This window comes from Copadichromis virginalis, linkage group LG9 (assembly GCF_057382275.1).
Source record: "Copadichromis virginalis isolate Kocher_CV1m ecotype Utaka linkage group LG9, C_Virginalis_male_GT1.1, whole genome shotgun sequence".
Classification (NCBI taxonomy): Eukaryota; Metazoa; Chordata; class Actinopteri; order Cichliformes; family Cichlidae; genus Copadichromis; species Copadichromis virginalis.
The window spans coordinates 19,129,444-19,142,113 of NC_140626.1; the positions used below are offsets into that span (position 1 = coordinate 19,129,444).

At 39.6% G+C, this 12,670-nt stretch overlaps 1 protein-coding gene across 2 annotated transcripts in view; it reads right to left on the reverse strand.

Annotated features, from left to right (window-relative positions):
• Positions 1–12,670, reverse strand: part of ralylb (RALY RNA binding protein like b) — a 134,615-nt gene that overhangs the window by 74,867 nt on the left and 47,078 nt on the right. For both annotated transcript variants that reach the window (XM_085468068.1, XM_085468069.1), the window contains exon 2: positions 7,682–7,955. In XM_085468068.1, the coding sequence (XP_085324194.1) occupies positions 7,682–7,937 (256 nt within the window). In that variant the 5' untranslated portion in view covers positions 7,938–7,955. The remainder of the gene's footprint in view (positions 1–7,681; positions 7,956–12,670) is intronic.

The following is a 12,670-nucleotide window of genomic DNA, read 5'->3' on the forward strand; positions in this document are numbered from 1 at the left end:
GGAAGTACTCACAGCACAGTACTCTCCAAAATATACAAGGAAACTACTCCTGCTAAAGGTGGAAGCAACAATGAAGCAAACAACTTGAAGCAAAAATATATCATTGAGTGCAACAAGGCCACGAAGGGCTCGCAAAGAGGAGATACGAGCAGTTGTTGATGTGCAACCCCAAAATAAACAAATGACTCACCTGAGTATGGCTGGAGCAATCGCTAGTTGCATTCCATGTTGCAGGAAATCACTAATGTGCTTAGATGGTAGAAATGCTTTAAGCGACTGGTTAAAAAACTCAGCCCTACAGTAGATACAATATCCCAGGTTAAAAAAAATATGTTTATCATCAAATTTTATCATGTGGAGGCCTCCTTGGCTTTTAGCTTGAAGCGAGTTTAGTTTTGTTTTACTTTTCACTTACAGCTTCCAGGGAAAACACTACCTAGGCTACTTATGTTCTTACATTTAATGCTGTGTCCCTGTAAATAATGCAGTCTCACTACAGTTGCATTATAATGCAAAATTCAATGGCAGTGTGTTTGAATTTAGCCTGGTATATTCTTAATTCAATTCAATCTCATGTTTCCATAGTTTTTATTCTGTGGAATGTAACACTACTAAAACTTTAGCCGCTGCACTCTGTCAAGCATAATGAAGGAGAGCATTGTAAAATTGATTGTGAAAAACATAGTATTTGATGTAATGCCAATATTTCAAATGTTGCTGTTATGCTTATCTGCCTCATGTTGGATTTTAATTGGTCTGTTTCTGCATGTGTCTCATAGCTACACTCACATAACAGATTCTAACTTAAAGGCAGTTTTGATGCTTTTTATCATTAATGTCAGGAGCTTTCAACTGGCCACCAGTGTCCTGTTCTGACCTCACAGCAGTCTCGCCCCTTGATTAAAGTAATACATTGTAAAATGCCTTTAAAAGAAGTCCCCTGTAGACGAACTCCTAATAATCAAAAATAAAATAACGTCACCTGTATTTGTCTATTAATCTCTAAGTATAAAAATAAACCCAGAAAAAAGCAACGTACAGCTCCAGTAAGTGTATCTGTAGCCACTGTAAGCACTACTCCCTGCATGTTCTCCTTCTACCTGTCCCTCCTCACTCTTCTCCCTGCTGTAGTTTACTCTCTGTGTCCGGTGCTGCTTGCTATGCATCATGTTGGCCCAAAATGACGATTGATTGCAGTGCCACTGCTTTTGTAATCCGCTTAGGATGGATTTTGCATCTAAATCACTTTATTATTTATGTGCCTAACTCTTGCCAATGCCATTTGGAGGCGGTATGATTGGTGATCCATCAAACATTATCCTTCACTTTGGTCATTAATATTGTAATGGGATGGACCTTCAACATGAAACTTCCAGGTGGAATGCGAATCTCTTCAGGGAGGGTCAAGCTACTTAAAACAGGAGTCAACAGAAGAAAGATTATCAGGTGTACTTGCTACCAGGCAGGCTCTCCAGAGATGTTGTTAGCCTGCCCTCTCTCCGCTATCTACCTCTCTCTCCTCCACTCCTCCGCTCCCAGCTCACACAGCAGCTTGTATCTTCATACATGGCCTTGCTTAGAAAAATATAGGATGTTATTCTTTCATTGCCCTTTTTCCATCAGGGCTTCAATCACCACCTGCCAATCACACACGTCTGCTGCTTCCAGGCACGCACTTAAGCTCACCGTGCCACGTCAGGACACGGTTGAAACAACCACCTCTGTAGATGAGAAAAAAAAGAAATGATAGATATTCAGCTTACCACATAAAGGGCAAGTGTGATATGCATCGCAAACATTTGATGCGAATACTTCAAAGGAGTTTTATATAATCAGCTTTTTTATGAAATCTCTGAAAAGTTTCAAAGACCCAAGTTTGATGTTAACTCCTTGCGAGTCCTTCCACTTAATGTTAAGGTAGCGTAAGGGTTATTTTCAGTGTGCCGTATTAAAAATCGGCACTGCAACGATGTGGAGGCTCCGGGGATGCTGAAAAAAAATCTGTCGTTCGTCGTCTCCATGGCAGCCCCCTGAGCCCAGAGAAGAGGGAGGCCATACAGATAGAGCTGATACCTCTCAATGGGTGAGGAAGGCAACTGCTCAGATGCATTTGAGGTTCATGGATGCCAGCAATCATCATGTCACTGAGCCACAAGAAATTCTTCCAGTCAACTTTTAGCCAGAGGGCAGGGAAGGCACCAGAAGTGAAAGGAAGAGACATTTGTACTTTACAGTACATGTAGAGCAGCTGACCTCAGATAACTCTAAATACTTGAGCGATTGTCCTACGAGGGATTTTATTGTCATCGCGGAGAATAGTTTGCATCTTTCAGAAAAATGAGCGAAAAGTGTTCCGAGTTCATACAATTTAGCATTTCTGTTACGCATTCAACAAATGAAATGTGTTTTTGTAAAAGGAGCTGCTAATACTGACAAGTTTCCCGCAGTTGTTTTGAGTGCTACTGAGTCTTTGATAACAAATTTATTGCTTTGTTTAGTCTCTTCATTCTCATTTGCATTCAGTTAAAGTTCCAGCACACTACCATTGCCAGCGCCAGGAAGAAGAAAGGCACAGCTAGCAACTGGCTTGGTAAAAAGTGCGAGGTTTAATTGTTTCAGCTCCATGGAGAGAGACACACAAAGCAAAACAAATCAAGGATACTGTGATATATATAAATTGAAAATACAAAACTGTATTTTTAATGGTGATTTTATTTATTGTTCTTTTATCATTCAAACCTACCTGTGTGAAAAAGTGATTGCCTCCTAAACATAATAGCTGGTTGCGCCACCCTTGGCAATAAGAACCGCAATCAACCATTTGTGATAATTGGCAATAAATCTTTCAACTCAGTGTGGAGGAATTTTTAATTCAGCCACACTGGAGAGTTTTTCAGCACGTACGGCCTGTTTAAGGTCATGCCAAAGCATCTCAATCAGATTTAAGTCCTGATTATGAACAGACCACTCCAACACGGTTTTGTTTTAAAAAAAAAACTGTAGAACCAGGACACGTTCACCCCCGTTTCAAGTTTTTTCCTTGTGTGGATAATGGCTCTCACTGTGGTTCCCAAAGCCGTAGAAGTGTCTTTGCAACCTTTTCCAAACCGATAGATCTCATTAACTTTCTTTCTCAGCTGTTTCTTTAGATTGTGGCATGATGTGTGGCTTTTTGTGATATTAAAGCCTGCTTTACTTTGTCAGACAGGTTCTGTTTAAGTGGTTTCTTGATTTAACAAGTCTGGCAGTAATCAAGGCTGGGTGTGGAAAATCATGATTTGGGGGTGGTCACTTACTTTCAAATAGGGTAAATGATAAATATGTCAAAGAATAGGAAATCAGGAAGGAAACGCACACTTTTTCACTGCACTGTATATTTTCTACTTTTGATTTTGGCATTAGAGCTCCACTGTTGCACGTTTGATATCCACAAATCAAGAATCCTTGCTTTAAATACTGCCAACACTGTGGCAAGGGAGGTTTCTTTACTGTCTAGTATGTACTGGGGCTTTTCTTTTTCAATGTTTCACCAACAGAGGAACAGAGGAAAGCGTCTTCGTGTCTGATGTGATGCTATATTAAACATCTGCGCTCCTGCAAAACGAGAAATTTCTTCAAGCTTGTATCTGCGAATTGCACAGAGATACAGCGCTCCACTCAAAATAGCATCACACGTACTATTATTTGGTAATGATTGCTGTGCTCAGAATCCTAGCTACGATCTCACGAACTCCTACTCATATTTGATAGAGTAATGGAGCATCCATTTTTCATTCTGCAGGCGAGGGGAGGACGGTGCTGCCAGCTTTGCAATTTTAGAATTTTTGCATTTGCTCATCTGCGGTTTTTTAGCTACACACACACACACACACACACACACACACACACACACATAGCACATATACAGTAACAGTCTCATCTGCAGTGGTGGCAGCAGGCTATGACCTCTGACACTTGTGTATCAGCGAGTGCACAGATTAGTCATCGCCTTGGGTCTGCACAACTGAAGTGGAGCTGTGCAGTCGAAGTATGATGTGATTATTCCACTGACCTCTTTTCCCACTTCAAAACTGTGCTTTTTCAAACATTCCTCTCCCCCCACACAAAGATTTGTTGATTCGTCTTGCGCGGGCGGTCAATGATAACAACAGACATTGTCAACAGTGGCTCAAACAGCAACACACATGAATGCCGGTCCTTTAGTAACAGAGCAATGTTAGCGTACCTGTGAAGCTGACGTGCAATCAACTTGCAGGTAATAACCCTTTAATGAAATGTTTTTGCACAGGAAGCCGGATGCTTTGGGGAGGTCATCCTTCATCACAAAATCATTACGGGGCTGATTCATTTCTCTGCCATGTTAATATAAAAAGCATCAGCTTGGCAGGATGAGAAGAAGGGTGGTCTAAATTGTCAATTAAAGATCTATCTTCCAGTCTTACTTACGCCACATGACTTGCAGACTGAGTGATAGCAGTGAAGGCTGGATTGTCTTGCTTCGTGTGAAATGAACTCTGTAGTAATGAAAATACTTTTAGTTATTATTGTTTTCTCAACCAAAAACAAGCAATCACACATGAAAAAGAGTCACCTGTCTAGCATTAAAGTCACAAATGAATCAGTTTAACTCTTATTAGGCCTTCGGTGGATTGCTCACATATGGTTTTGGCTCCGTCGGCTGATCAACCTTCTCGTGAATGGTTTTAATAACAGTTTTTTTTCCTGCTAATTCACTGATTGTAACATCCATAACAATAAATATCAAACTAATGCACATCCTCAAGAGCAAAAACACATTAGCTCACATTAACCAGTCAACGAGAGATCATCAGTGCTTGATACTGATGTTTTATCTTGATAGAGAAATAGTATAATTAAAAAAAAAAATCTTATTATTATTATTATTATTATTTGTTTTAGAAAGCTCCAATCACACAATCAGTTTTCAGGAGGAACATCTCATTTGTTAAGCGTGCAGGGGAAATATCCAATAATTGGCAAAGAGGAAACACTTTCATGAACAGCTCAACATCTTAACAAGAGAAAAGCAGCTGAAAGAACCACATGAGTAGACTTTTATAGGAGGGTGTGAGAGTCAAGTCAGACTACCGGTGTCAGACTATTGGTGTTTTGGTAGATATAAGCTGTGTCGAAAGGAGGCAGATCAATAACTTGTCTGGTTGATGCAGAACAGACAACTTTTAAATGAGCTCTGCATTTTCTTTCATTAAATGTTCCCTTTTCAAAAAGATTAGAAAGATCACTTTCAAGTCCAAGCTGACAATCAAGCTGTGTCCTTCTTTACTCCATAGTCACAGAAAAATCATGGTGGAACCAAAAGTTTTGTGTCTTTATGATACAACATCATAAAGACACAAAACTGCAAGGTAACCAAAGTGATCATGTAGGTCTACCTTATTATCCACTATTATGTCCATGTCTTGGCTTTGTATCTATGTTCTTTTATGGGTTCAGTTATTATCGTACCTCTTCAATCTTTCCGTAGGGAGCCTCGTGTTTCTTTGCAATGAAATAAGAGCCTAATGACAAATATCTCATTTTACAGAGAAGAGGCTTTCTCTTGGAAACCCTTCCAGCCACGCCATACCTGTCTAGTCATTTTTAGTTCATTGTTATTAGCTGTACAATGCACTGAGTCTGAGTGAAGGAGAGAGATCATTGTCCTGTTAATTTGTCCCAATTTTGTACAAACTTTGGCTGTTGGTTAGATGGCCTCACATTTGACTCTAGATTACTTTGGTATATAAAACAAGCCGAATCATCACCTCTCCATTACTGTGCTTAACACTTAGTATGATGTGTTTGTGCTGAAATGCAGTATTTGGTGTTTGGCCATAATGGACAGCATCATGTTTGGCAAACACCACTTTGTCCAAAAGATATTCATCAAGAAAGTTGATTCAGCTGCAACTTTTCAAACCATGCTGCTAATTTCTTTCTAGACACAAGAGTAGGACAGGTTTTCTCCTGGCAGCCCTGAAATGAGCTATACTTTCGCCATCTTTCACTAATTGTGCTGTCATAAACTTCAGCATTTAACATGCTAAGTGAGGCCTGTAGAGCCTGAGATGTAGCTCATTGAGCAGTCTGAGGACTGCACAGTCTGACCTTGGGGTGGTACATTCACTGGAAGATTGGTAATTGGTATGTTTTCCACATGTGAGTATTCTTTCTCACTGCAGAATGAAGCATTTCTAATTGTTTGGAAATTGTCCTGCAACACTTCCCTTACCAGACTGGCACCAACGATTCTTTCTTTAAGATCGTTTCTGGTGTCTTTCCTCCTTGGTAATGTTTTAACCCACACTAGAATGCTCCAGACCTGCAAACCACTAAAACGTCTGCATTTATAAGGTGCTCACACTTCCTGATGTAATTATCAAGTGCATTGATTAGCAGCACCTGACTGCTACTTAGTCTCTTAAAGTCTCTTACGGAAGCTGTAAGAATGTATTTTGCTTTCTTCAAACTGCTTCTGCATCTGGTTTGACTTTTGTTATATAAATAATGACAAAGTGTAATATACCATGTTTTGGAATTCATCTGAGATTGCATTTAGTTAATTTTAAGATGTGCTAAGGACCAAATGGTTAATTTGGTCCTTAGCACTGAAAGAAGGTTTAATTTCTTTTTACTGTTATTGCATTATGACTAACACTCAGTAAAACCTGCACATTGCACTCACTGCAGAGCCCAGGCTCCCTAGTTGAAACACTAAACTTGCTGCAGAGAATTTAATCAAAAGGTCTCTTGCTCGCCTGCCTGCATGCACAGCATTATCTGGTCATGATCATTTTAAAATTATGTTTGATAGCAGTAGTGTCTAGGAATGTGCTCCGCTGTATCTTTGCAATTCACCCCTAGGCTTCGCAAAGATGTTTTAACAAGATAAGGCCCCAGACAATGCCCTTCAGAGACAAAACTTAATTCAACACTGAAACTTAAATTGTAGCTTTGTTTGCTTCTGGAGTGAAGACACACAAAACCGTATAACAATGATTCTTCGGTATTTTTCTAATTTGTTTCCATTTGTATAAAAAGTTAACTTTTGACTCACGTCTTTTGATTGCTTAAACATTTTGCCTGCCAGCCAGGAACAAAACAATTCCAAATATGAAAAGTTTTCCCACTCACGATCCACAAACAACAACAACAACAACATAAAACACAAAAAGTGCACGCACAGTAGAGTAGCAGTGCTTGCACAGCATATTGGAGGTGCATCCCATGCCACATAATAAATTCCATTCCGCTCTAAGTAGTATGTCACAAGAACTTTGACACACTTTCTGCAAGTTGATGTTTAGTAAATGTTAAAATCAAACTGTGCTTACACCCACTAGTGGATCAGTTAAATGATTCAGCAGGGATTTTCTCAAAAACAGCATGACAACAAACACAGACATTTCAGCATTTAGGAGCCAAGAGAGGCTCTAAACTAAAAGCCTGAAAGATGCCTAAGGCAGTTTTTGTTCCCGAGAGAGACAATCCATTCCTCCAGCAAAGATCAAGCCTCTGTATTTCAAGAGGAAAGTGTTTGTGAAGTACAGTATAGGCTATATTTCACTGGGCTTTCATACTAATAAAATCTGCATAGCAAATGATAGATACCTGAGAGCAAAGAGGAAAAGAACAAAACAAAAACAAAGCAAAGACTCACCAAGAGGCTGTCCAGCAATGATACGGGCGTTTTCCCCCGCCACTGCTGCTCGGGCGTTCCTTTCGTTCATGTATTGTACAAAGGCGTAACCCTTGTGCACAGAGCAACCCACTATCTTGCCATACTTGGCGAAGATGACCTCTATGTCGGTCTTCTTGACGATGGCTGTGTTGAGGTTGCCAATAAAGACTCTGGAGTTGAGGGAACGAGGGTCATTCTTGTTGGTCACGTTGCTGGTCTGAGTTTTACCAGTCATTCTCCTCCAGTTGCCCTCCTGGGACACAGACAGAGGGGGAGGGGAGGGGGAAAGCTTTAGAGGACGGGCAGGCCAACTCCAGCTAATTCTGCTCCAAAGGAAGTGTTTAATATTATTTTTTTTAACATAACATAATGACACAGATAGTCAAATAAATAAGCACAATTATAGATGGAACCGTTTTCGAAGAACTTCAGGAACTAATTCAGAATCAGTAAAATATCCAATAATACTCTTAAAGAAGTCATTTCATGATTGCAGAGTTGTCACCAGTTACCTAACTGCTGCTTAGAGAAATCAAAAACACTGCAAGTTTAAAAAAAAGGAAAGAAAAAATATAACGGTTTAACAACTGACCTTTCTTGAGCTGCAACAACACTAAATTTAGCCAATTCTGAATGATGATCATTGCTTCTTCATCACATACATGTGCTTCTTACTTACTTACCCAGCCAGCTCGGTGTGCTGGTTTGTGACCTTGGCTAACATGGCATCGTGGTTTTATGTTTCTCAGTCAGACAACTACTTTAAAGAGTAAAACACACACACAGAGTCTCTCTGTGATTCCTCCAGCAACTGACAGCATCGCTGTGAATGGATGTTTTACTGACCCAGCTGGGGGCATGTGATTGGCTGGTGACAAATCCACTGTCACGAAATGTGACATGAAATATAACTAGATAGAAAAAAAGATGAAGTAAAAGTCAAACTTCTGGAAAGGAGATTTTGAAACAGATATTTTACATACACTTAAAATTACTTCAATTTAACTTGAGTCATTTGACATTTATTTACTCATATTACACACCGGAGCTCCATGAAACGCAGGATAATTACTTTTTTCCAGTAATACTTTATATTAACCGTAGTTAATGAATGGAAAATTCATTTTTAATAAAAATAAAGCTTTTACTGTTAATGAAATTGCACCATTATTTAATGCTTACACATCTTTTAATAATAATTGTTCTGTAACTGATGAATGACGGCCTCTGTTAATATTTAGAGTTAAGTGACTATAAGTACTTCACGTTTAACTCAAAAAAGTAGGGCAACTTTCCAATTCTTTCATAAATGTGAAGTAAAGGCAACCATGTCAACTTTTACAGAACTATCTACATGTTGTTTAATTAGATTTTAGATCTTTCGGTGTAATTTTGGAAGGATGAGCAATTTTGAATGAGGAACACAGGTTGTGTTGGACAAAATAAGCCACTCTGAGTGGATCAGGGCAGAGAGTGCTGGGAGATGACAGGATAGGAATTGGAGCCGGGCCTGAATCAGTCTGAATGCATGATCTTTACCCATTCCACATTCATTCTGACAGGTGGAGCTGGATTGATGTTTCTAAGCTCTGCAAATGGTTAATAAATACTATATAGATCATCTATAAACACAAATTGGCTGTCTATTATAACACAACTGTGCGTGCTGTAACTACATGGACTTAGACTGTGTGTAATTAGTCAATAACACACAATCATTTTCACTTTGTGTTTACTTTTGCTTTTACTGCCCTTTAATATGTACCAATGTTATCATATTAAATTCAAATTATAGCTAGTTTTTACTAAATGATAAACATAAATGACTTGTTTGATAGCAACATATCATTTTCTTAAAACTTACTAAACTTTTAAACTTTTACCCTTTTTCCTAGTTGGGTTCTACTTTTTTAATGCACCTTTTTGTTGAAAAGGCTGTTGTTGTTGTTGTTGTTGAAGGTTTCCTTCTCTGTATGTAAAGTACAATGTCACTGGCCAGTCAACTGCTTACCTAAGCCACATTTTTCATGGTTGAAATGCTACCACTGGATGATTGTGAGGAGCATAAGAAGAAGCAACAATATGTGAATGTCACAGCAGTTCTCTCCGCTTTGTGAGAAACCAAATACAGTAGCTGTCAGTGAAAAAGCTTTGCTATCTCAATACCCATATTGTTGCATCCCTAATGCTTTGTGTGCCATTTCACTGATCACATAAAGCGTGGGCTGTAATTCGTGTTACAGTTTTATTCAGACTTTTCTGTGCTGTCAAGTTATCAACGTACATTAGCCTCAGCTTTTGTAGGCCTCCTCTGCAATTATTCCTAAATGACCTTTTCACGGCTTGAATGTTAGTTTTCACGAAAGATGATTGGTCGCAGCATCGGGGCAATTATGCCTACCCAATGACAGGATGCACTATTGAGCGATCATTGTTGTATGTTTAATTACGGTTATCAAACAGCAGATAGGTAAATTGATCCCCCCAAATTTTTCCACCAGTTTTTCCTTTGATTTTCTTTTCACTGCAAGCATGTCGTTTTGTTTTTTTATAGCTGGAAAAATCCTGGTTTTCATTACAGTTTATGTTCCAAAATGGATTACAGTTAGTCCATTAAATACTGTGAAATATTGTGAAGAAAACACTGCATATTTAATATTTGCCTGCTCTGAGTCTCTGTCCCTGACACACTGTGATAACAACTATTCAGCTTTGAGACGAAGAACCTGAATAATGGATCCAATCCTCAGTAAATAGGATTAGTAACCAAGGTAACGCTGATGTTCTTGGAATATCGTGCACGAACACACAAGCGCACACACGTACACATTTCTGACTGGCAGTCTCTTTCCCTTTACCAAACATAATTTCCAATGCAAACGGCTGTAGACTCCTACGGTGCGGCAGCTTTGATTGCCCACTGCGTAGCGTCAATCTCTGCACAATTACACAGTGTAGTTTTATTGTGATATGCTGTCCCATAATAACTTTGTTCGGCAATTGGCTGTATGTGGCAGGAGAATAATTCTGAAAAGGATGCAATTCACACACTGAAGCCACAGTAGATAAAGAAGAAAGCTGCCCAGTCAACCAGTAAAGTGGAACAGCCGTGCGATTTACAGAGGAAATATTCTGTGTCATGCATCCATTACACCTGAGTCTGGGATCAGGCAACACACACTACCGCTACTCTTTCACTTGGCAACACATGTTTTATGTGTTATATCACCTAACGTCTCATGTTATTTCTTTGACTATTTGCACCTACTGTGGTCGCACAGCAGCTCGGGTTTACAGTGTTGCATGGATGTGCTGTTTCTGCACGTTGCCACATGTGGGAATAAACTCCTGCTCACCAGTCCTCAAGTGGCCTTGTCATTTATCAGTGGCAGACACTGAAAATTGATGTGGTGCAGGCACACAGATATGCATGTCTTAACTCAAACGAGCACCACAGTGACCACCTAATGCTAGTTCAAAACCCCAGTCTGACACTCCTGCCATATGGATGTTCATGGACAGGTCACAGGGAACATGACACATCAGTGGAGAAGGGTTAGGTTGCCTCTCTAGTTTAATAAATCAGGAGTGGATACTGGCCTTCGGACCACTTTACCCCTTCTTACTGTTATATTTCATGTTGTCTTCTCTGTTGTTTTCTTTAGAACGGGACACTAATTTATTCCATCAGTGGTTTTCCTGCTGACCTTGCCTTTTAGTATATTTACAACCTCCATTAAGCTTCTTGTCCTCTGAGGTGATAGCGTCACAGGGAGAAACATGGGAAAACAGCGCAGGAAGTGATATTCAACCAGGAATGTAATTGGAAAAAGAATTGTTTTAGAGGACCTGATATTTGTTATCAAAAAAACAGAAACGTGCTCTGCAAACTGCTTTTAGAGGAAAAGTAACGACCTGGTGTTCAAAGCCCACTCTTTAAAAATGATTACAGCTTCAACTGTACTGCCTTTTGACAGTTAAGAGGTGAAGACAGATAAGTCTTCATTTTCACTTTCATGCCGGCGTGGTCGTGTCAGAATAAGTGCCACATTTTTCAAAAGGTGGACGTCTCCTTTGGGGAAAAAAACACTTTGATGTTCTGGCATTACAGAAAAGCGCAGCATGCTTTGCCTCTAATATGTTTTGTAAGAGAAGCCCAATATCATGGCAATGATAAAGACATACAAATAAGGTCAGTAGAAAAAGCATCAAGGTTATGTAGTTGACAGCACTGCTGTGTTGGGTTAGCGGTTGAGTGAAAAAAGAAAGGGTTTCGTGCAGAAGTAGCCATATTACTGAGCTCTCTCTTGCTCTGTAATGCATTGTGCCTCGGTAGACAGGCTCTTAAAAGGTTGTTGTTTGGCTCTGGCTCTGCCTGATTTATAGACATTTTTTTTCATGGAGGGAACTCATTGAATTGATTCCTTTTGTAATTTCCTACCACTCCACCACTGTACATTTCTCTTCACGATGCCTCAGCCTCTCTGCTCTGATTGTTGCCTAGGCAGCTCGACGGGCTAAGGAAAGGCCGAAGAAGCTGCTCGCTGAAACAGAACAGAGAAAGGTAACCCGATACACCTTTTCCAAAAGCGTTGCCACCGTGTACCGCAAAGTTAGAATAATTGCTTCAAAGATTTCTTCCATTTATATCTTGACTTAAAATGTGTCTTTCTGCCCGTGAAAGCAACAGCAACAACTGTGAAAAAAAATCCTATTTGTAAATCAACAGCTCTATTTGTATTATAGGCCGCAGAGTATCTCAGTCGTGCAGCCAGCCATAAATATGTGCACTTTTGTGAAGTGTGGTCAGAGGCTGAAACGATTGTGATCCAAAGAGAAACAGCACTCCCAACATTTCGCCTGATTTAAAGGTGAAGGAACAGTTACGGAAATTAAATTTAATATGAACAGAATAAAGGCCGTAAACACATTTAATGCTATACAGCACTTTCCACTATTCTATTTGCA